We start from the raw sequence: 24,575 nt of genomic DNA, 5'->3' as shown, positions 1-24,575 counted from the left end.
TTTGGAAGACAACTTGAATAGAAGAAAAGTCATCTTCTTCATCTCCATATCTTGTCTTCTTCTCTTTATATTATACTAGTTTTTTGGACACGTGCAACGCACGTGTCTCATGCAATATGTTATAAATTCGTTAGGACGATTAGAATTCAATGAAAATATGTGTGTAATGAGTACTAAAATGCAACAATCTCAAATAAATGTTATGATAATAATTTATGGAAAATTAAATTAAAGAAGACTAATAGAGAAATATCAAAAAAAATAAACATAGAAGAAAAAAATAACATACGCATCATTCTTAAGACTTTAATCATAACATTATATAAATAAATAAAAAATACAAAATCGGTAAATAATTTTCCAAGTTTTTGTCGACACCTTCTCTCATATTCAATAAAAATTCAAAAGTCTTCTCCATCGAGTCAAACTAAAGCACGAATCAAATAGAAAAATCACTTTATTTTCGTAAAGTGATATATAATCAGACTAAGGTAGATATATCATATACTTTAGATGTGGATGGTTTCACTACTTTAACTATAAAATGAAAAGGATAATTTTGGATGTGAGTTTCATGAAACAAAAAAGATGAATTTATATGGATAAAAATAGAGGAATACCAAAAGACATCTTAAAGTTTTAAATTAAATACTATTTGAAGGTTTCAAAGGTCCAAAATAGATAAAAAGGGAACAACTTTAAGAATATTAAATATATGCAATGAACCTCCATTAAAATCTGGAGAGTAAACAATCCTCCTTTGAACACATGAATTCTCCATTTACTCAATGTAATAATTGATTATCACTAATATTTAAATATGTAATTAACTAAATATTTATAATATTTTAATATAGGATAGGGGCAAAATGGTATTTCAACTTTTTTATTCCCACTTTTAGTAATATATGATTGAAATATTAAACATTTGACCACATGATGTTTGTGATCTTAATTGAATATGTTGTTTGTTGATATATATATATATATATATATATATATATATATATATATATATATATATATGATTTTCTGATTATATGAGATACCAGATACATAGGAGAGTGACAAATGGGATGGAAGGGAGCAAGCGAGATTAATCAATGTATTCTAGATAAGCTAATCTACTTGGATACCGTATATTTATAACAAATTACACTTAATTTCCCTATATATTTCAAGGCACATGTATCTCGACCTATGCACCAAAATCTGGTACGATTTGTAATATTATGAATTAGAATTTATCTAAATAATTAACTTCTAAACTAGTGAGATATATTTATTTCGAAAGAAATTTCCCTCTATGCAACAGTTTTTGGAGTCCATAACTATACGATTTCTAAATTATACGGACCGTTGACCAATAATTTTAAAATGACAGATGACAAACAGCATGTGAAACAATTAACTCCCCTTCTCATGGATGAAAGAAATTTAAGAAGCAGGAACGCAAAACACCAGAAATCATCTAATTGAACTTGATAGTTAAATATAACTTAGAAAAATTATTTAAAATAGCAGTTTTTACCTTCATTCTATGATTTCAGGTGTTGCCTCTCTTTTGATTTATCCTTTCTCTTAAGTGAGTGTCCTATGGAGGCTAATTTCTAAGTTCCGCAGACTCTTTCCCTTTCGATACCGCATCCGTGTTAGTGAGAATTTCAAAGTAGGAGGTAGATTAAAGAGAAAATGAAAGAACTTACAAGTCCTTTCATTTGGTAGTTATTTTCGTGATTGCTACGGACTAAGATATTTGGGAAAATATCTTATTAGAAAATATTTGAGAAAACTATTTTGTAAGACCAAAATATTTAGTTAATTTTAAGCAGAAGTACTTTTTTTTGTTTGAAATTATGAGAAATGACTATTCATTTCCTCTCACCCATTTGGTGCAGCGTTGTGCAAATGAAAATTTTGTTAATAGATCGTAGTTTTATTTCATGTCAATTCATAGCTTTTGAGCCTGTTTGACATTGTTGTTGGGAGGTAAGAAGTGTGTTTTTTAGAAAAAAAAACATATTTTGAGAAATTAAGTATTTGATAAATTCTTAAAATTGCTTTTAAATGGAAGTAAAAATAGTTTTTCTGTTGTTGGGAAAAAACTAAAAAATTTTGCTTTCTAAAAACAGAAGCAAAAATAGAAAATTAATTTTTTAAGACTAAAATATCTCTTAAATATATACATATTAATCAATATGTCCCTTATTAATTATTAACATATCTCATAAGTTTGGTTGATTTTTATTCAAGAATTTTATTTTTTATTTTTATATGATAATTTTTTTATTTTATTTATGTTTTATATTATTATTTATATATTATATTGTATATATTACTTAATGTATATTTTACAGAATTAGAAATAAAAGTAACACGATATTTTTGTAGGATTAGAAAAAAAGTAACAATTAAAGATTTAGACCCACCCAAAAAAAAAGTTACAAATAACAAAATTTTCTTTTCTTACATATTATTCTATTTTAATTTGAATTTTTTAAAACTTTAGAGTATTATAACAAAAGAAAAGGATAATACCTAAGCTTGAATCTGAAAAAATAGGTAACAAGTAACAAAAAAAAAATCCTCTTTGCAATACTTGTCTATGTACAATATTAATTGAAAATTTGAATATGTACATTTTAAATAATTGAATTAAAAATGTAATTAAAGTTTCTATATTAGATGTTTAAAATAGTTTATTTCTATAAAATAATCTTAACATTTAAAAGCACATTGATACTTGTCATTTTTCGTAATTTGACTCTCAAAAACACTTTTTAAAGAAAATTAGCCAAACACAAATTTCATCAAAAGCACTTTTCAAATGAATTTGCCAAACACAAATTATTATTTTATTTTTTTTGAAAAACACTATAAAAAAAACGCTTCTAAAAAATAAGTAGTTTTTTTTAGCAACAATGTCAAACAAGCTCTTAATAGTTCCATAACTAAACATCATAAATCAAAAATATGTTTTCAAGTGATATCCGCCAATTCTGTAAAATGTGGGCATGAAGTTGTATTGTTTTGAAGTTATTATGCGTTTTATTCCTATTTTCTAAAGCATCATTTTATACAACTTTGTTTATCAAATTTAACGGTCGAATTATTTAACCGTTAGCTTCGGCCGAGTTGAAATATGGAAATAGGAGGGTTTTTAGGTCATTTCACATTCACATTCTTGGTTATTTAAGGACGAACTTACCCTGTTTCCCACCAAAATCAACTACATGCATTTTGAATCTTGATTTTCATCCCAGAAGGCGAATCAAGATGTCATTTTTTTCATCAACAACACCACTTCTTCCTCCACCGAGCATTAGACAGATTTGGGGTGTCAACACCAAAGAGGAGTTTCAGTTGATCGAGAATACTGAACATCCATATATGTATCTATTGATACTGAATTTCCTGGATGCATCATTAAGGTGCAATCGTATATGCAGCTTAAACCTCAAAATCGATATGAGTTAATGAAGTCAAACGTTGATTCTACAAAACTAATTCAATTGGGCATCACATTGACAAATGAATCGGGGGATCTTTCTAAGTTTACGTAACAACGTGTCACGCCCCGAGCCTACACCCTGGGCGGGACCGGCACTCGGAGACCATTGCTGGCCCCAAGCGAACCCTTGGCCTGGCTTTCTTAACTCAACGGAAACCTACTCAACAGAATAACTCAATGCTATGCAGAGGCATAAACAACTTAAATGATACATATCTGGCCAAAAAGGCAACTCGAGTCTCAAAATAGAATACTTACATATATACATAGATAAGAGACTCAAAACTAACTGACTGACTGTCTATGAAGCCTCTAAAATACTTAGATGGATGTTGGGACAGACCCCACAACACCCTAATAAACAAAACTAAGAGAACAAAATAACTGAGCCCTTTGGAAGCAAGGAGGCTCACCACTGACTCTAGAGTGCTCAACTGGATCAACGGTGTGCAGGATGCTGATCCTGGGTACCTGCGTCTGCATCATAAAACGATGCAGGCCAATTGGCATCAGTACATGGAATGTACGAGTACGCGAGCTGGACCGCTAAAAACAACTTAAGCTTGAAAAGGGAACAAGAGATCACTTACCTTGACTCTGAGCGACTCATATACATAACTGGACTCAAAGTAAAGCAATAAGACACGAGCCACACATATAAAGCTTGTAAAAGAATGTAAACAACTTAGATCGTTAAGGATAAAATGACAACAAACTCCACTTTTCTTTTATAAACATAAAACAGCTTTTTGTGGGAGGTTCTTTAACCGACAACCACCACTACGAGCCTTAGTGATGATACAACGTTTTACCTCACGTTGCCAAATGACCATCCTATACCTTGCCATCGATATAGGACCTTACTTTTGCTTAGTGGATCCACTAGCCTAATCTTGCGTGATCATCTAAAAAGAATGATACGACAAGTCCCATGTTGGCGCATGGTTCTTATGGAGAGTTGAGTTAATATGAACTCGTGTCCCCAATTCGGTGCTCAATACTACTCCCAAAAATACTTTGGCTCATGCTTTTAAAATAACTTCTTTCTTTGATTGAGATACTTACTCAAAACTTTAGCCCAAAGGCTCCTTTGGGGAAAGAAAACGGGATTCCCTTCTTATTCAAATATAATAGCATTTACAACCTCCTTTGGGAATACTTAGTTCCCTAATAGCTTTCTCTCTCTCTCTTTTTTTTTTTTAGAGAAATCAACTTTAAACTCATGACTTAGCTTGAAACTAAGACTCTTACTTGACTTGAAACTTCACTTGACTTGGAACTATCTTTCCTTGAAGTGGAATTATGAATTCAAGGTGTTCGATCACATGTTATGGAAGGATTTTTGAACGCTTAGACGCACTTTGGAACGTCGAAAACAACTATAAAACATAGGTGAATTACTTTGGAACATGTATGAGAAAGTGAGAAAAGAAGAGGGGAAACATGACTGAGACTTCAGATTTCTGGTGACACAGATGGAACTTACGGTCGCCATCGACGGACCGTAGATGGACTTACGGTCCGTAGATTGCGTCAGAGATTTTTCCCCAGAATTTCATTTAAGAAAAAGACTAAGTGTTGGCCTACGGTCATGACTTACGGTCCGTAGGTCAGGCCACGGACCGTAGGTCGTGACCGTAGATCGATGCCCCAAAAACCAACTTCTGTTTCGATTGACGGTTGACCAGTACGGACCGTTGATCGATCTACGGTCCGTAGGTCAGTCCCGTAGATGGGGATCGACAGCTCAGAAACTTCTGCAAATCGATGGTGGATCAACCTCTAAAGGGTCATAGCTCTTAGAATCATAATCCCCTCAACATACAATAGGTTTCAACTTAATGCACAACCCAATCAAACCTCACAACGAACAATATCAACCACAACTAACAACTTCGACACTTCAACAACAATTCCCAAATCTTTTCTCAAAGCATAAAATAAACTTGGTGTGTGTGAGGGAAAGGATCAACCCACACGGAAAACTCACATACCTTGATAGGGATCACCCCCGACGAAATTCCACAATGGTCTTGACAAATCTCCTCTTTCTTCTCTTCTTCTTCTTCTCCTTCTTCTCTTCTTCAATCACAAGAACCCTAACTCTTTCTCTTACCAAAAAAAATGGGACAAAAATTATCCAAAGATCATCCTAATACAACAATATGAGCTCAAAAGAATTGGCTAGGGAAAAGACTAAAATGCCCTTAATGATTCCCGGACGGATCTCCTTGTCAACTGCCCAACTTTCGAAGGTCATAACTCCCTCATACGAACTCGGAATCGAGCAAACTCGGTGGCGTTGGAAAGGTCGTTCCACGAACTTTGCAACCATAACTGGAATTCCACCTAACTCATCCTGAGCTAGAATTTATGGCTGTTCAAAGTTGGCCAAAATTTCACATTTTCCATACTTAGCCAAAATTTTCCAAAACTTTAAATTCTTTCCAAAAAATGAAAATTTCCAATTCTAAGCCTCTTCAATTATTTCATATTGCCGGATGTTACACAACGGATGTGATATTATGAAGGATGCTTACGCAGAGACTTACTTCTATAAAGCTTCTGCAAGAAAATGGTTTCAACTTCGGCAAAATGAAGAGTTTTGGAAGGGTAGCGTATTAGCTGATCTCTTAGTTAGCTCCGGCGTTGCAGGTCGAGAAAATAAAGTGAAGGCTTATGTTCTGTTTCGAGGAGCTTACGACCTGGGTTATTTGGTGAAATTACTATCCGCAACTAAGTTACCTTCTACCTTGATTTTCTCCTTGAGTTGAAAAACTGGTTCGGAAAATTTTATGATGTAAAATACATTATCAAGAAGCACCAGATGCATGGAGGTTTGGATTGAATCGCAGAGTTTCTGGATTTGAAAAGGGAAGTAGGGGTAACGCATGACACGGGATCAGAAATTTTTTTTACTTGGAAAACATTTAAGAAAATTAGACAAACGTTATGACACTTTTTCATTATGTATTTAACGTCATAAATTTTCCGAACGAGATTTTCAATTCAATGAGAAAATCACTCAACGAAGCAGGTAACTCACTTGCTGATAATATTTTCATCAAATATCCAAGATCATAGGCTCCTTGAAATATATTTTTCATTAAGTGTACAGTTATATATTTCACGTGAAATATACATTAGTGTATACTCTATATCAAAGATACATATGATATTGATCAAGTGCATTCTTGTGTCTTGGCCGCCCTATGGCAAGTGATTTACTTGTGTCTTGGAATGTTGAAGGATTGTATGGTAGAAAGCTTTGTTTTTTGTTTGATGATTTTACAAATAAATGTTCTGTCTTTATACTACTCATTTAAGGGTTAACATGTAAATAATAATTGTCAAACAAGTCCCTACATATTTACAAATAAATCGCTTTTATATAATATTCTATAATCCTAGAACATTCTATATAAATCTATGATATTTTAAAGATGTACCATGAGATATCTTCACATTTCGCTATAATATTTCACTAAGGACTAACTTTCTTCCTAGGTAAGCCCTCCACATGGACAACTTTGTATCACATGGACACATTTGATTTAAATTTGAATTTTTTTTGCACATGTTCTCAAATATTGGTTATATATATATATATATATATATATATTGCCGCTATTAATTATATGTATTAATCTCAATAAATCATAGAACCTCATGCATGCATTTTCAATTGACGACTACAATTAACTAATTAGGTGATCGACTACTATTGTTGTTACTTGCGCACACAACCGATCCAAGAAAGAACATGAAATATATAACGGTACACTTAATGAAAAATGCCAATTTGTTTTGTGTCCCAACTTCCCATTTTTGTCTATTAGAGTAGCAATAACCAAGGCAATAATAATAAATACTCTATAAAAGTGAATTTGAATCTTCTAAGTCCCCAAAAATGCAAATCAAATAAAGGAAACAAAAAAAAAATCCTATTACTACACCTCCCAATATACTCGCATGGATCGGTAGGAAATACGACTCTGGGCACAATTTGTATAATCTCCGTAGCGCTACTTGTATAAAAGAAAAAAAAGTTATACTTTTCTATGCTAGTTTTCCTTGTATATCACTAACTGCTTATTTATATTTGTCAATGACTTGTCCGAATATTTACCTGCAAAATTTTGTAAAAAAAAAAAAACGCTAAATAATCATTGAAATCATAGGTAAAAAAAATTCGTACAGAAAATTTCAGACATCCCTACTATTAAAACCTTTCAATAGAGTTGCATAATATTTTCGACAAGGCAGAATACCCTATTATTCAGTGCATATACTACGAAAACGTTGATATCTACTTCTTGACTATTAAACCTTTTCAATAGAGTTACGTTGCATAACATGTATAAGCTGGAGGAACATAATGAAAGGAAAGGAAAGGGAAGTACGTATATACTCACAATAGAAATATGCTATAGGTATCGTGCCATTGTCGATGAGTTCAAACTTACAAGTATCTCCGACTTGGACACCATTTGCTTCTCTGAACTGTCGCCATCCCTTGGTAATTGCAATGTGATGTCCCATTGGTGCTAGCAGCACTGACCATGATCTTTGTTTCTCATCTCTGAGAATCATCTTACAACGTCTATTCACCAAGCCATTTGATTTTGCAAAAGCCGATGGAAGATACTGCTCAAGTTTTATCCCAATCAATGGCGCGTTATAACAAACAAAAAAAGAGGAGACAAATTATAAGAAAACCTATAGACTCTACAATTGCAGAATTTGGACCCCGCAAATTTCTATTTGTTCGAATATGTAAATAAATTGCAAATACGATCCAAGTAATAAATGCCCAAGTTTCTTTTGGATCCCAATTCCAATAGGACCCCCACGCTTCATTAGCCCATACCGCTCCCAAAAGAAGAGGAACAACAACGGAAGATCTTAGCTAATACTTACGAGAAAAGGACTGTAGATGCAATAGGGATTGATAGTAGAGACAAATTGAGGGTTAGCATTAGCACATGTTGAAACAGGTACATCTGCTTCATTACTTCGGGCTGAAACTCTTTTTGCGTCCAAATTAGGCTTCTTTCCTTCGGGCTGAAATGATGCATTTTCTCTCGTACCTAGTTTTAAAATTGAGTCAGAACTGAAACGAAAGACGAATTCTAAACAATAAGTAGTAAGTTGAACTGTTGAAGTAGAAAAGAGTTGTTATTGTCACAGTTCAGAAAGAAAATGAAGTTCGAGTGGAGAAGAGATGACAGAATTTCGGAAAGACAAGCATAACAATCTTGAGATTGTGTTTTTTAGACAAAGAAATCTCCGAGGGTCAGTGATGCAGAGTTCGAAACTAGGTGGATAATGGTCCGTCCCCCTAACCTTCTCCACTTAAAAAACTTGAGATTGTTAATAACTGTGTATTTTCCCTCCTGATTAATCAAAAAAAATTGAAAAGAATACGTCACGAACAAAAGAACATAACTTCAGCATGATAGAACCTGTCTTTAGGCAGTCTTTCCTACTATATATATGCAGTTTTTCGTATAGTAAAACTACTTTTAAGTCTAGAAGTTCATATACCTACCAATTTCCAGTATCAGGCAGAACCGAAAAATGAAGAACGTTAGCGAAGCAAAACAGAATTGTTATCGTCATAATTCAAAAGGCAAAATAAATACAGAGTGGATAAAGAAAGAGATGAAAAAGTATAAAATGGAAGGACTAAATTCAACTCCTAATGCTCGTCATGAGTAACAAAAAAAGATTGCTTCACACTGGAGATAGATCCTGAAAATCTTATGAAGCGGGAAAAAGATCATGATGAAATAAACAACTATATTCAAGAATCTCACTAGCACTTACAATAGTATGATGCCATCACTATTTACCATTTTCTAATAGCCTTTGTGGCAAAGAAGAAGAAAATAAAACGTTTATAAGTTGGAGGAACGTAATGTAAAGAAAGGGAAGTAAACATATACTCACGATGAAAATACGCTACAGGTGTTGTGCCATTGTCAATGAGTTCAAACTTATAAGTATCTCCTACTTGGACAGCATTTGCTTCTCTGAACTGTCGCCATCCCTTGGTAATTGCAAAACGAGGTCCCACTTCTCCTAGTTGCACTGACCATGATCTCTGTTTCTCATCCTTGAGAATCATCTTACAACGTCTCATCAAGCCATTTGGTCTTGCAAAAGCCAACGGAAGATACTGCTCGAGTTTATCCAAATATGTAGATCAATCACCACACACACAAAAAAAAGTACTACTGAAGATATTAAGGGGTTAACTCAAATTACATTTAACAAAAAGAAAAAGGAAAATGCATCCGAGGGTGTGGCTCAGTAGTGGGTTGAAAATCATGAGGTCTCAAGTTCAAATGCCAGAAGAGACCAAAACACAAGGTCAATCGAGGTGCGGGCAAGCTAACCCGGACAGCACTATTATCAAAATAGAAAAACAAAACAAAAAAAGTTAACTCAAATTACTTACGAAAAGAGCTCTGATGATAGCATAAGGCTGGATAATAGAAACAAATTGACTGTTGGCATTGGCAGATGTTGAAGCGGGTACATTTGCTTCTTCCCTTCGGGATGAAACTTTTTCAGCATCCAAATTAGGCTTCTTCCCTTCGAGTTGAAGTGATGCATTTGCTCTCAAATCTAGTTTTAAATTGAAACAACAATGTCAGAACTGAAGTATAACTAAAGATGCATGAATCTAAAACCAAAGGCAGAACATTAAGTTGAAGTGGAAAAGAGTTGTAATGGTCATAATTCAGAAAGAAAATAAAGTTCGACGGGAAAAGAGGTGATAGAATTAAAGGGCTAGTTCACTGTTGATAGTAGTAAAGAGTGAACAATCTTGAGATTGTTTTTTTTTTCTTCGTATGACCGAGAAATCCGAGAGGGCTAAGGTTCAAAACTAGATGGATAAAGGTCCGTTCCTCTACCCTTTTCCACTTAAAAACCTTGAGATCGTTTTACAGAAGCATTTATCTCAGCAGATTGATTTTTAAAATTTGAAGCGGGAAAAACTTCATTAACAACTGTGTGTTTACCCTGAATAATCAAAGATAAGGCAACACACACCGCGAAACTTTAACGATAGTTACAAAGATTTCAATAACTAGATGAATTGCATAAAGAAAAATATTAGTATTATTTAAAAAGGGAAAAGAAATAGGTAAAGAAGTGGAAAATGGATGAAATTTAAGAGAAAGGCTCAGATGAGAAACTTGCCGTAAAATCTCAATACAGGATTCATTCCATTTTCAACTATCTCAAGCATTATCTGATCTCCTTTCTTCAAGCAATTTGCAATGCAGAATTCACGCCATTTGCCTTTAATGTAGGTGTGTGCGCCAGACGAATATAGTGTAAATGTCCAAGACCTTTGCTCATCCCTTATCGTTATCGTACATTTCCTGTTCGTGAGACTGTGTTCCCGTGCAAATGAGACTGGAAGTTGCTGAAACAGTTTTCAAACCAATAGCACAAAAAACAGTTCATGTTTATTCTTCGTACTTACAAATTATCAAGGAAAAAGTAGTTCATAACATAATGAGTTCGTCTTTTTTCCCTTTTTACTCTTTTTTTTCATTGAGTGTAACAAATGAAGTAGAATTTAGTTTCGAACTTACCACATGGTCCCTTGTAAGGCAATAAGGTGTGACAGTATAAATGAAATGAGGGCGACTGAGAGGCATGTTCTCTGCAGCTTCTACTTTGGGAACAATCTCATGCGACTTGATATTAAGCTTTGGCTTTTCAGTTGTTTTTGCTAGTAACAGAAAAATACATATAAAAGATATGACAAAGAAGACTTATGAATAGTTTAACATGATCAAACATGCGTCGGAGGCAATCATTCCTACTATGTACAGCATAGTAAAACTACTATTCGACAGGAAACCTCATAAAGACTGTATTACCGTCTAGCCTATTATCCGAGTCTATGTACCATAGGGTGTAGCTAAGTGGCCAATGAAGCGGGATGAGAACAATGAGGTCTTAAGGTTCAAATCCCGGTTGAAGGCAAAAAAAAAAAAAAAACTAGTCATGATTTTGTCCCATTTACCTAAGTCTTGATGAGCAAAGTTACTTGGTATCTAGTGAAATAGTTGAGGTGCGCAATAGCTGGGCCTGAACACCACAGTCAAATAAGGAAATAGGAATCTATGGAAGGATAAGTGAGAATACTATTAAACTCTCTCGAAATATTCAGGAAAAATGAGATATATATATACCTCAAGTCTAACTACATAACTGTAGAGCATCAAACAAGTGCTCTCAAACTATATACAAAATTCGAAGTGGAATTGTCAAGCTCATCCAAGAGGACATACAATTTCACCCTCTTAGAACCATTATTGATTATTAAAGATCGCAAATACTTGCTTAAAGTCAACAAGGCGAATATGATTCATATCTGGAGGGAGGTAAATAAATGTTCAGATTTTTCGGCAAATGAAGATCACAGACATGAAAGGGAAGACACGATCAATGAAATGGACTTATGCACGATTTTAAGTAGTTTTATATTTTCCAATGTATAATTGAAACAAAAAACACAAGAGAGCTGAAATAGAGAACAAATCCCAAACCTTGTGATATAATTTTCTTGCAAGTATGATTGATTTCTTCTCCTCCTTCCCGAGTCTGTTCGTATTCTCTCTCGAAGTGATTTGAACCAAAGATGGAAACTTCAAACTCCAAATTTCCTTCATGTCTGAAAATCAAGCAATCTCCCAACTGTAACTCATGTTCTTTTGCAAATTTCGCCCAACCCTCTTCTAATAACCGTCCGTTCACTTTTACCTGCCACTTCTTACCAGCTTTTCTCAATATTGCATGTTCTTGATTACATCCTTTCAGATGCTTGGAAAAACCTACAGGAATTTTCTGCAAGATATATAGCATTCTATAAGTACTTAAAACCTATGTTGCTCAGACTCTTCAAGTATTTAAAACAACGAGTTCAACTAGTACTAATAACCGGATTCTAAATTTAGTATACAATTATATTATTTCAGCAAAATCTACTCGTTTGACAACATTTACATCCACCCTTTCGAACTCAAGAACACATTTTCCAAAAACAAAAAAAATTAAAAAGTAATCCTTCATCCCAAAATTCCCAGTTATATGAGGTAACAACTAATAATAACAACATCAACTCCCATAGAAAAATAAAATAAAAAAAAATCTTTTGCAAATTCTTCGATGATTTCTCAGATGGTAACTCAATTAACAATTATTATCTAAGAAAGGTCGAATTTTTTCTTGATTCCAATTTTTTTTCGACAATTAAGGTGAACTCAACTATCTAAGAAATCAAGACATTTTTTTCGGTGTTATAACAATAACAACATATAAAAGACTTTCGCCCTATCCCGCGAAGACAGAGATATTATTTTCGATAGACCATTGACTTAACAATGACAACAATTATAATGGGATTTTGTATGTATACCTAACAGATGAATAATAATAAAAAAAAATCCAAAAGAACATAAAACATAATAAGAAAAACTCACAATTCCATGCTTGAAATTTGGCAAAATAGGTTTAAAGAAGTGAGGCTTCTTTGGAGTAAATTTCATAGCGTTCTTCGCTGTTTTTTTTTTTTTTTTTTTCTTAATAGAAGTAAATTTATATGTTTTATGTATTTTTTTTTTAAAACTTAATGATAACTATTAAAAAGAAGTTTTCTAACCTAAAATTACAAGTTAAAATTATCCAGTCATGATTTTTCAACAATTATAAGTATCTTTTTGTACGATTACTTTTTTTATTAATATTATTTTATTCCTAATAACAGTTGTAATTTTTGAAATACACTTCATAAAAACGTAATTCATAATCTTTAATTAGTATATTTTTGTACTTGTCTTTTTGTGTAAAAAAAAAAGTTTTAAATTCATAACTTTAAAACTATTCAATATTTAAATTTTATCATAAATTAACCGGTTATTATCAATTTCAAACCGGTTATACGAACATTTTAATTTTAATATTCTTAAAACTTATTTGGATATGTTTTAAATGACTATGATATTCTAATGCTCATATTTTTCAACTACGAATTTTGACTCCAAATCACCTCTAATCTTCTTTAAATTTTGTATATTGCCTCATCTAGGTGTTCTCAACAAATTCAAACCATATCCATTGAAAATACTCGTTTTTCCTTTCTGGTTAAAGAATTTCTTTTTAGTTAGTCTCGAACAATTAAAAGATTCTCCAGAAGAAATAAGAAATTTGTGAATGTGGTATAACAATGGTAAGTTTTTGCAGGCCAAAAAATGATTAAATTGCATATCAGGCAACCAAAATATGGTCATTCCTGTAGTTCTCCATTGACAAAAAAGCAACAGGTCCAAATTCAAAGCATAACAAACATTTGCTCATACTGTAAACTACATATTGCTCTAGCAGTATAGCTAGTCAAATATCTCATGATTTAACAGAAAATCGAGTACATGATTATCTCACTCTACTGAAAAAAACCTTACGATAAAATTGGTATTATCCACAGTGGCAGCGAGAATGCAGAGTCGGAGACATCTTCCTGAAGAAGAGGTTGTACACTGAGATTCTGAACGCGATAAATACCCATATCATAGCCATGTACTACACTGTAATGAACTCCGGAGAAGTCATCTGTGAAGTATATGCAGTTACTCTCACATTCTGGGTACGTAGAGGATGGTATTGAGAAGGAATGATTGTTTCCTACAAAAATAGACCAATCACCCAAAGATTTCACTTCTTCACACTTATCGTTGCAGATATCCAAATTGTAAATTTTGAAACACCAAGTGGTTAGACAAGGAGTATCTGTGATTCTTGTATCAAACAAAAGCCTCATTATGGCATATATTTGGCCATTTACCTCGACAAGATATGTAGTAGCATACACCAAATTATCCAAATCGCGAGATGGTGGAAAAGCTATTCTCTTCAACAAAGAGCCGGCTAAGTCCCACATCAGAATTTCACCAAAAGTGTCGATGGCATAAAACTTCCCATCGTGACACATGGCATCATCAACATGGCCATGGATGCAACTCAAAGGAGTCCAAGCAACATCACCTGGCTTTGTAAATGCCATCTTCCAATTATCAGAATAGATAGCAAAAATAACACAATCTGATGAAGATGGACTAGCAGACAAGATAACTTTGTAAACAAACGAATCGCGGAAGCTCTTTCCTGTACAAACCAGATTCAAATTAGGGCATTTATGAAGTGGCGGGAGTGAGATTTGCCCCCTTGATAATGGATTCAGCAAGTGCATCTCAAAATTGGCACCTAGAGTGACCAACCAACCATGAGAAGAACCCCAACAGCGTTTATCCAGAACATCTGGCAAACATATATCATAACTCTTACAGTTGAAAGGACTATAAAATCTGCGCAAGCTCTCATCTTTCCTCTGAGGAAGCATCAGCCAAGGAAGGAATGAGCGTGAAGAATTGCCATTTTGTATTACACAAATTCTCCATGCCTTACAGACTGCACCAAACCGTACCCAGTCTTCAGCAAAATGCAGCCGACTAGCAATTAACCCCAAAAGTTCCACTGGCAACTTACACCAATCTGATGTTACCTGGAAAAACAAAAGAAATAAAAATTACAGAAAGGACAACAAGAACTTTCTAAAACCTGATTAACGAGTGAGTATACTCTACACATCTTATTGAAATATCAGGGATATGCAAGACGGTCAACTATGCGTTCTGATATTTCAGACTGGTTTAATTCCCTTATTGGAATTTCAAAACTAACTTTCCTAACTATAGGTGTGGCCGCTATGGAGGATAATGTTTAAGAAAATTATCCACGAAGATATTTTACCTTTGAAGAATTTTTTTAAAAATCATTTCAAGTGTTTGGAAGGATATAGAAAGTTGGAACAACCCGTAATCATATACATTGTAGGATAAAGTACAAATATTGTGTTCTGACGACATTAAAGGTTGATAATAGTGAAGTGAGTGATGTGGAGTTGGAGTTTGGATACTGATAAAGGAAAAATTGACTTTGACCCTAATTTTTGAGAAACCGCTTTGCATAACTCAAGATAACTTATTTCCTTCATATACCAAAAACATCCTTAAATTCTTTTTCCTATTCACATTCCTGAAAGTAGCAAGTGGAAACCTTACCATTACAGTACTTAACCACCGAAAGAGTTTGCAACGTTTTGCTCTGAAAATCTTGAAATTCTGAAATAAATAAATAAATAAGAGACTTAAACCCAAGATACAACATATTAGAGAGACAAAATTGAAAATTATAACTATCAACTTCTAATCCTATCACAAGTTGGAACTGCCTCAAACTTCTCTTCAAGAAACATACAGAAAAATTCATGACCAATACAAAGAACTGTGTGGCTAAACGAAACAATATTTGACTTTGCACCAGAAATGTCTGTATATGTATGTGTGTACAAATAAATATATTCTCATTCTGAACCTCACTGACTCTAAATTCTGAAATAACATCAAGTCACACTCACACCCAACACCCTTTTTACTATTAGAAGCTTAAGTAGAGACTGTTATCACTTGCCCTGAAACAAAGCTCACCTCATATTACTAATATTATCAGTTGTGAGAGATAAATGCTGATCACGCTGCAAAAAGAAAGGAGTCTTTATGCAGCAACAACACAGACATTTTATCACCCAGTTGGGCGACTTTAAGGATCTCAAGTACTTGGATAACAAAAGGCAAAAGGAGTCTTTTTGCCTCAACTTCAACAGATACATGATCAATAATAGGGCATCAGTAAGGATCTCAAGAACTTAAATAACAAAAAGGAGTCTTTCTACCCCAACTTCCACAGACATTTTATCAAACAGTTGGGCGACAATAAGGCTTTCAAGTACTTGGATAACAAAAAAAGAGTCTTTTCTGCCGCAACTTTCACACAGACATGTTATGAAACAGCTGGGCGACAGCAAAGGATCTCAAGTATTATTTTATTTTTTTTATGACAAGGGAAACCCGCAGCCGCTACCCTTTGGGTGCGCACAGGGTAAAACCCCCGCTCCTATGCAATAGCTCGCAAACCACATAGGAGAGGTAACCCGCACTAGGCAAGCCCGGTGTGACGAGCTCGACCCAAAAGGCAAACCCCTTGCTTTCGCTGGCAAGGGGTTTCGAACTTGAGACCTCCAATATGGAAGTCCCAAGCCCAAACCACTGGGCCACCCCGAAGGGTAAAGGATCTCAAGTATTTTTTGATGCAATTTTCAGACAGATATTTTATCAAACAGTTGGGCGACAGTAAAGGATCTCAAGTACTTGGATAACAAAAAGGAGTCTTTCTGCTGCAACTGATACAATTGGGCTGACTAAGAATAGTTATAGGAGTATTATATATGCATTTTCTATTTTATAGTTGAGCCTGGGATTAGTTATCCCACCATATATATGAGATAACTTATCCCATTACTATGGCATAAATGGGGGGATAAAAAATTTTGGGACTAACTAATACCTACTATTTTATCCTGGGATTATTTTCCCTTATCCCTCATACCAAACGACTCTATTCTCTTTACCACAAGCATACCACTCACCTAGGCTACATCAGTCAACTTTTGAGAAACAAGCCAAGGCAATGAAAAGTTCCTACACCAATATCCTAGCCACTTTCAGTAACCCAAACCCAAATTAATCATATTATACTACTTCCAAAACCACTACCACACTTGTCACACATTTAGCTAAAGCCAATACAACTGTGTTGGACGAAGAAGAAGGCTAACCCCAGCTGAATTAAGTGAGAAAAGAGCTAAAGGATTATGCTATCTTAGTGATGAGAAATACTTGCCGGGGCATGTTGGTAAGCCTAAGACTCAGTTGATTTTGTTGGAGCTAGCTTTTGGGGGTGGTTGTCCCTGGGTTATAACAATGGTTTCACACAAACATTTTATCAAACAGTTGGGCAACAGTAAAGGATCTCAAGAATTTAGATAACAAAAAAGGAGTCTTTCTGTTTCACACAGACATTTTATCAAACAGTTGGGGGACAGACAGTAAAGGATCTCAAGAACTTAGATAACAAAAAAGGAGTCTTTCTGCCACAACTTTCACACAGACATTTTATTAAACAGTTGGGGGACAGACAGTAAAGGATCTCAAGAACTTAGATAACAAATAGGGAGTCTTTCTGCTACAACTTTCACACAGACATTTTATCAAACAGGTGGGCGACAGTAAAGGATCTCAACAACTTAGATAACAAAAAAGGAGTCTTTCTGTTCATACCTCGGAGAAGCAGCGATTGCTGGCAGAGAAGTCCCTGCCGAAGACTGACCAGATTTTCAAAATTCTTCAGCTTATAGATTTTGAAAGTCACTCCACAAATATAAATAGGAAAAAAATAAGAAAACTTTTAAAACTAAAATGTTATTTAATCTCGTGGTCATAAACATCTATTAAAAATACATTATTTTTTTAATTTGACTAAAAAAGATATAGTAACACAAATAGATTGAAACGGAGAAGTAAATGATCTCCAAAAATATTAATTTTCTATTCAGAAATAATCCACGTAACTTTAGAAAAAATCGTTTGTTCTCCAATGTGTTTAAAGAAATTATTTTTTCAACTTTTTGAACCATAAATGTGATCATTAATTGATGATTTTAATAATGTAAGTTTGTTTTATCTTTTTAGTTAATCAATTTGAGCTTATTACCTCCGTGTTATCAATAACTATTTACTAATAACGAGTAAATAACTTTTGAAATGATAGAAAACGTGTAATCCTTTCAAATGACAACAATGTCAATGTCATGGGTTCAATGCAGGAGTGTGAACTGTGTGATGATCTGGATTAGAGTCATGATTGAACGTGACCCTATAATTGTACACTATTTTTCGATGATGAAAAGATATTGCATATGTATAACAGAAACTACAAGGGAGCACAGTGCACCATAGAGTTATGGGGGGAAAGGAAAACAAGGCGGGGAATCGAACCCTCACCAACAAGGTGAAAGTTCAAGTAGCCTAACAGTAGATACGACGCAACTATTAGTAGTACTCGTTCTGGGAAGCTATATTAGAAGCTAAGTGGGCAGTCAGGAACATTTGTTGCAAAATTTGATTCCATTAACATCTCCTGGTCTGTTGTGATTGCTTCTCCACTCTCCAGTTGCCTGCACACTTGTCGAAGCTATTTGTCTTGTATGCATCCTTCCCACTTGGTCGTCCAACAAAATATCTAGTAATTGAGAAGGAGGATTCCGAAAAGTTGTATTTTCACTACCCAAATTTGTTGCCGAAGCCATGCATGCTAATCTATTTGCTAAGATGTTTCGCTCCCTGTAGACATGATGCAGTGGTGGATCACCCAAAAGCCGGATGAGGTACCTGCAATCATTAAGAACAGGCGAATGAAGAACATTAGGAACATGTATCAATGTAATTACCCCCTAAGCATCGATATTTTCTGCAAAGGTATAAACCCATGCTGCAGGGCAAGCTGTAGACCCCGAAGCAAAGCATGTATCTCAGTAGTGATAGCAGTTGTATGTTTGCTGTAGCAAGAAAACCCAATACCCATTCCCCTCTTGTATTTCTGAAACTCCTACAGCATGGGAAGTATAATTGTTCAGAAAACCAACCGTGTTAAGCATGTAGTAAGGGCCATTTTTGGAGGTTCCCATTTGACATACAAAGGGATAGTTTTCTTTTTCAGGGGAGTCCGTAAGATGCCAGTATTTCGTAACATTTTGAAGACTTACATTCTGATTTAAAGTGAAAGTGAGTCCTTCAAAGATGTATCTATTGTGACTCTTCCATGTGAGCGACAAGGTAAAGGATAAAATGAGTAAAAGAGGGATGTTTTGGCTGCTTGAGTATTAGATTCATTAAGTAGAGCAGGGAAACAGTTGGCAACTTCCAGAGAATTAAGTAACAAGATGGTTTATGAAAGGTAGGAACACCTAATTGAGCGAACCGTGGGACACAAAAGGAAGAGATGATTAATAGTCTCATCACAGTCAGTGTTGCAAAATTTGCATTTTGGAGAAGGCACAATTTGAGGAAATGCAAAAGGCTGGCTGCTGGGAGACAACCATGAAGACATTGCCAAGGGAAAGGGATTACTTTTGGTGGGAGGTGCAAATGCCACAGCCATGAAAAGAAGTTGTTCATGTGAGTTGGTTGAAGTAGGCTGCGATAACAAGAGTTAACAGTAAATCCCCCTGTAGAGGTAAGTCCCCAAAATAATTTTGTCATACTGCCTCGAGTGCTGGGGAATATATATATATATATGACTTCAACAAGAGATAAGATATTTTAAGGTAATTCAAAGGAAAGAGAGTCAAGTCCCAAGAGTTTTAGAGTCTATAATGAGCAATATTATGGCTATGGTCAAACTTGTGCAAAGAACCCTCAATAGTATACACTTCATTAACCCATATAACTCGATTTTTTGACTTAATGTACTGCAGATATTCAACCATCAATTGGTATCCTTACGTTAACAATATAAGTATTCAAATTTAAGTGTTTAATATTTTAAGGTTAAGAAATACAATTCATCTCATAGGATTTTGCCTTGTGTTCTCCCTACAAGTTAATGCAACACCTTTAAGTTATGTTTTCCCCCCTTCTCTAACGAAAAACAGTTTGTAAATATTAGCATGTAAGGAGCCTACCAGATACATCATAACTAATACGTTATTCCAGAAATTTTTTTGCAGATTTCTAGTCGTTTACGCATAGCTAGTATATGGTAAATACAAATCATAGCAAAGAGAACATGAGGAGAACCAAAATTACATGCATGATGTTCTTAGCACATCTGCAGATTTAGGATTTAAATTTGATCAGTTCAACCTTTATAGTTGTTACACTGAACCCATTTTATTTTTGTAATTATGGATTCAGAATTTAATATTTGTTGAAATCTTAGTGGGATTTTCACACACAACACACATCTAATTTCTGTAGAGAAACTATGGTGTCCAGTTGAATCCATTAAATATAGATCGCATCTGTTTCTGCTCAAATCTACATTAGAACTATCTAATCACCAAACATACCTGCTGCTATAGTCATAAAACTCTTCTAATTCCTCCTCTTCATCATCAACACCGTCACCATAATGCAATTTGCAACGAATTTTTGCTTTCATATACTTCTGAACTGCTTCTAAACTACCAAAAGGATGACCTCCATCGTTGCAAGACAGGCACATATAATACTTCTTAACCTGAGGACATAAAGAGAGAATTTTACTTTGTTATTAACATTAGTTTTCTGATTAAATAATACACACATAAATATCTAAGTAAACTTGAAGAGTAGAGAAGAAAAAGGAAACCAATAATATTACCTAGAGACCAAGATAAGCGAGGAAGCCTTTAGGATCCTCCAAAAACTTGACATCAGGTACGAAGAACCCATGCTTCTTGTGCATGTGGACCAAAAATGTTACCACACCCATGTCGAATCCTTCAAGAATGAATAACTTTTGGAAGATCCAATATACACCCGGTGGTATTTTTGAAGGATCCGAGAAACATAGTCTCAAAATGTGTGTGTTTCTCAGCGGACAAACCGCCAATGGGGTGCACATTAATACTGTTCTTCACATTCTCTCTAGCTAATTCTTTGTCCTTCCCAGAATAGCAGAACTTCCTACTTAATCGGCACGGTGGAGTCCACTGTACTCCATGTTAAGAAATATGCAGCATATCTTCCATGATCTGTTGCGGTGCAGAAAAAGAGCTGTGATGATGATTGATGACAGTTTTGGTACCATTTTAAGCCATGAGAACTCCAAGCTGCCGCTTCAGTTGACTCTCTCAGAAAAATACTCGACAATATATAACTCACCAATCTTCCTTGCAGATGATAGAAAGTACAAGGAAAATAATCATTGATATTCTCTATCAATAACTTGAAACCATGCAAGTAGTCTCAACTTGAAGAATGTAGGGGCAAAGAAAATTAACGTTTTGATTTAGCTTGTCCATTGATCAACCTGTTATAAGTAGCAATATCAGGTATAAACCCCAAATCCAACATCTCTTCCACCAAAGCTTCCGATTCCTTCTTTTTACCCTCCCTCTTAAAACCTGATACCAAAATATTATATGTCACAGTATCAGGATCCAAGCCCTTGTTTAAACCCAATAACCTCATCTTATTTGCTTCCTTCGCTCTTCCTGCTTCACACATGTCACTAAGAAGACAATTAAATGTTACACTATCTGGAAGCATACATTCCTGCAGCATTTTCTCCATAATTACATATGCTTCGTCAATCTTTCTTGTTCTCCTTAAACCTTCAATTAAGGTCGTACAAGCGATCAAGCTTGGAGAATTCCCATTCCTCCATAACTCATGCACCAATTCCATTGCTCTGGCCACATTCCCTTCCCCACAAAGCCTCTCAACTAACCCAAAATAATCAAATGTTCTTGGCAGCACCCCTTTCCTTGAAAAGTCAACCAATAAATCACACGCTTTCAACACCATTCCTTTCCTGCAAAGCCCATCAACCAAAATCTCACAAGTCACTGCTGAAATCTCCCATCCCATCTCAGTCATCTCATAGGCCATCCCAATCCCTTCCTCAATCTTACCATCCAAAAGAAACCATTTAATTAAAGTATTAAAACTAACTACATTTGGAGCACATCCATGAGTTTTCATCTCCTTAAACATTTGTAAAGCCAGGCCCAATTGCGAGTTCTTACAGTACCCAGAAATCAAAGTATTGAATGTAATTACATCAGGCTTTAATCGATCTCCAATCATCCTATGGTAAAATTCCAGAGCCTTATCAAAATGCTTAAACTTCACAAATCCATGAATAATTATATTGCAAACAGCAACATCAGGCTTCCCATCAATCAATCTTCTCATTGTGTCAAAAGCTAACAAAGCATCATCAAATCTACCAGTTTTGCAATAAGCATTAATGGCAAAACGAAAAATAGGTTCAGTTTTGGGGCAAGAGAAAATACCATCAGCACACGGGCAGGGGTTAGAAGAAATAAATTGGAGGAGAGTAGTAAGAAATTGGAGACGGTGGGTGGTGGCAAGAGTGCGGACCATCCACTCAAAGGTGGTGTGATCATGGCGGAACGAATCAACAGAAGCAGCATAGTTGAAGAGGTAGAAGTCAAGGTTAGTGAGGATAGGGTGGTAATGGACACGGTTCTTGAGAAAAGAGAGGAAATCTTTGGCAGTGAAAGAGGGTTTGAGGTGGGTTTCCATGAGTTGGTTCAGTTGGTTTTGGGTAACAGGTGTGAGGTTGTTAGTGGTACACATTGAAGAATCTATCGTTCTTACAGCAAGAGGTAGCAGTGAAGTCCGATCAGAAGCTGTTGGTTTTGGAATGGATTTGAGAAATTTCTGAAATCCCATTTTCTTTTAGTTCTACGTTCCTTGGCTGAATTTATCCTCCCCACTTCTCACATAGCTATATTTTCATGAAAACCCTGTAACGTGAAATTATGTCATTCTAAAATCAAACTAACAATTAGTTACTTTGATCAAGAGATTACATCACACACATTATAGTATAAGTAAAAAAAAAACCATCTTTTGACAATACCACTGGATACCAAAGGCTGGTACAATGTCTAAAGGTGTGTTAAATGTTTTCCAATTTTTCCATATTCGGTTGGTCAAATATTTTGGAAGACATTATCTCTCGGAAAACAAGCTCCTTAAAAATGACTTCCCTAACGAAAGTAGGGAAAACAAGTTTCACTAGTGACATTCCACATAGATTGTGTCATCCCCACCCTCCAACATACTTCATTTTCACCCACCTAGCCCATAGCCCTCATCCCCACCCATATAGGAAGCCTAACGTAAAGGCTGTCGTCATTCCCGATAAACAAATCAGACCTCATACTAGTGATACAATTCTGATGTGGGTGCATTAAAAATGAGCCTTTTGCAGCAACTTTCAAAGAGACATTTTATCAAACAGTTGGGTGACAATAAGGATCTCAATATTTGGATGACAAAAAACTTTCTTACCTCAGAGAAGAACCAATTGCTTGCAGACGAAACCCTGCCGGAAAACAACCAAATGAATGCCTTGCTTGCAAAACTGATCGGATTTTCAAGATTCTTTACTGTGGCTTTTGATTTGCTTTAGTGTTTTGGCAGTCACTTAACAAATTCTCAAGTTCTAATAAAACAGGAACAATGAATTACACTTTATAGACCCTTTCTTTATCCAAAGATCATGTTTTCAACTTAGGTATATTAGTATCATTTAATATTGAGATATTTTTTCAATTTAAAGCCAAAAACTTGAAAACTTATTTCTTTTCTGCTATTAATTATTACATTACTATTAATCTATATATTATTTTTTTGTAATATAGAAGAATTTTATAATTTAATTGTACTTAAAATAGGAAAAATAAGTTATTTTTAAGGTGCGTTCATGAAAAAAAATAGAGGTTAACCATTACACCGTTCAATAAGTGCTAATCTATTATCGAACCAATTGATATCTTATAAGTTGGCTAGCAGATTAATAAATTCAAAAGTCGATATCTTGTAAGCGTCTAAAGTTTCAATCATTAAATACAACAAACAGAAAAGGAAAATAGCAAGCAAACAATAATATTTGTATTTGAATTTATACGAAGGTTACAATCTTTATAAAATCTTTAAGAAAAGATATGTAATCCATTGATTCTTCTCTTCAATGATGTTCTTGATTTGATAGAATACTTGCGGTTCAACTTTTAGAGCGAAAACTTCTTTGTACTTGCGGCTCAACACTTGGAACGAAGACTTTATTGTATACGGAAGACTTGCAGATCACCACTGAAGAGCAAGGATTCTCTATGTATTTCTATGTGCCTTCTTTTTCTTCCTTCTTTCTTTTGGTCTTATTAAGACCTCTTTATATATGCTTGAGCTAGGATTTTAGGGGTATTTTTGTCCAAGCAATTTTGGTCCTTGGGTTTGAAGAACATGAGTTGGGCTCGTCTTGTCAACTTAATTGACTGACCCAAATGTGATTTGGACTTTATTTAAGTCATATATTTTGACTTAAATATTAATCCGACTTTATTAAC

At 34.7% G+C, this 24,575-nt stretch overlaps 3 protein-coding genes across 4 annotated transcripts; all 3 read right to left on the bottom strand.

The window, feature by feature from the left end:
* Positions 1-7,575: 7,575 nt before the first annotated feature.
* On the bottom strand, positions 7,576-11,352 carry LOC125814349 (putative B3 domain-containing protein REM15). Its single transcript, XM_049493808.1, has 9 exons — positions 11,334-11,352; positions 11,125-11,264; positions 10,740-10,952; positions 10,453-10,543; positions 9,975-10,144; positions 9,464-9,692; positions 8,432-8,601; positions 7,927-8,158; positions 7,576-7,640 (listed from the first exon to the last, which is right to left on the bottom strand). Exons 1-9 carry the CDS (start codon positions 11,350-11,352, stop codon positions 7,576-7,578), a joined length of 1,329 nt encoding a protein of 442 aa, XP_049349765.1.
* A 2,642-nt stretch (positions 11,353-13,994) lies between these two features.
* LOC125814619 (putative F-box protein At5g55150) lies at positions 13,995-18,065 on the bottom strand. 2 transcript variants are annotated; one of them, XM_049494085.1, is made up of 4 exons: positions 17,770-17,898; positions 15,655-15,714; positions 14,379-15,095; positions 14,061-14,218 (listed from the first exon to the last, which is right to left on the bottom strand). In XM_049494085.1, the coding sequence occupies exons 2-4, from the start codon at positions 15,655-15,657 to the stop codon at positions 14,117-14,119; spliced, it is 822 nt and encodes a 273-aa protein (XP_049350042.1). In that variant the 5' UTR covers positions 15,658-15,714; positions 17,770-17,898; the 3' UTR covers positions 14,061-14,116. The 2 variants fall into 2 exon arrangements, with proteins under 2 accessions (XP_049350041.1, XP_049350042.1); XM_049494084.1 differs by having other exon boundaries at positions 13,995-15,095; positions 17,770-18,065.
* Positions 18,066-21,230: 3,165 nt separating this feature from the next.
* LOC125814602 (pentatricopeptide repeat-containing protein At2g36240) lies at positions 21,231-22,996 on the bottom strand. Its single transcript, XM_049494066.1, has one exon. It carries the CDS (start codon positions 22,891-22,893, stop codon positions 21,469-21,471), a length of 1,425 nt encoding a protein of 474 aa, XP_049350023.1. The 5' UTR covers positions 22,894-22,996; the 3' UTR covers positions 21,231-21,468.
* Positions 22,997-24,575: the final 1,579 nt, after the last annotated feature.

The sequence above is a fragment of the Solanum verrucosum genome, unplaced genomic scaffold (genome assembly GCF_900185275.1).
Source record: "Solanum verrucosum unplaced genomic scaffold, falcon-dt-bn FXZP01000268.1, whole genome shotgun sequence".
In the NCBI taxonomy this organism is placed as follows: domain Eukaryota; kingdom Viridiplantae; phylum Streptophyta; class Magnoliopsida; order Solanales; family Solanaceae; genus Solanum; species Solanum verrucosum.
The sequence above is the reverse complement of the archived record's forward strand: the minus strand, read 5'-3'. Positions and strand labels throughout refer to the sequence as shown.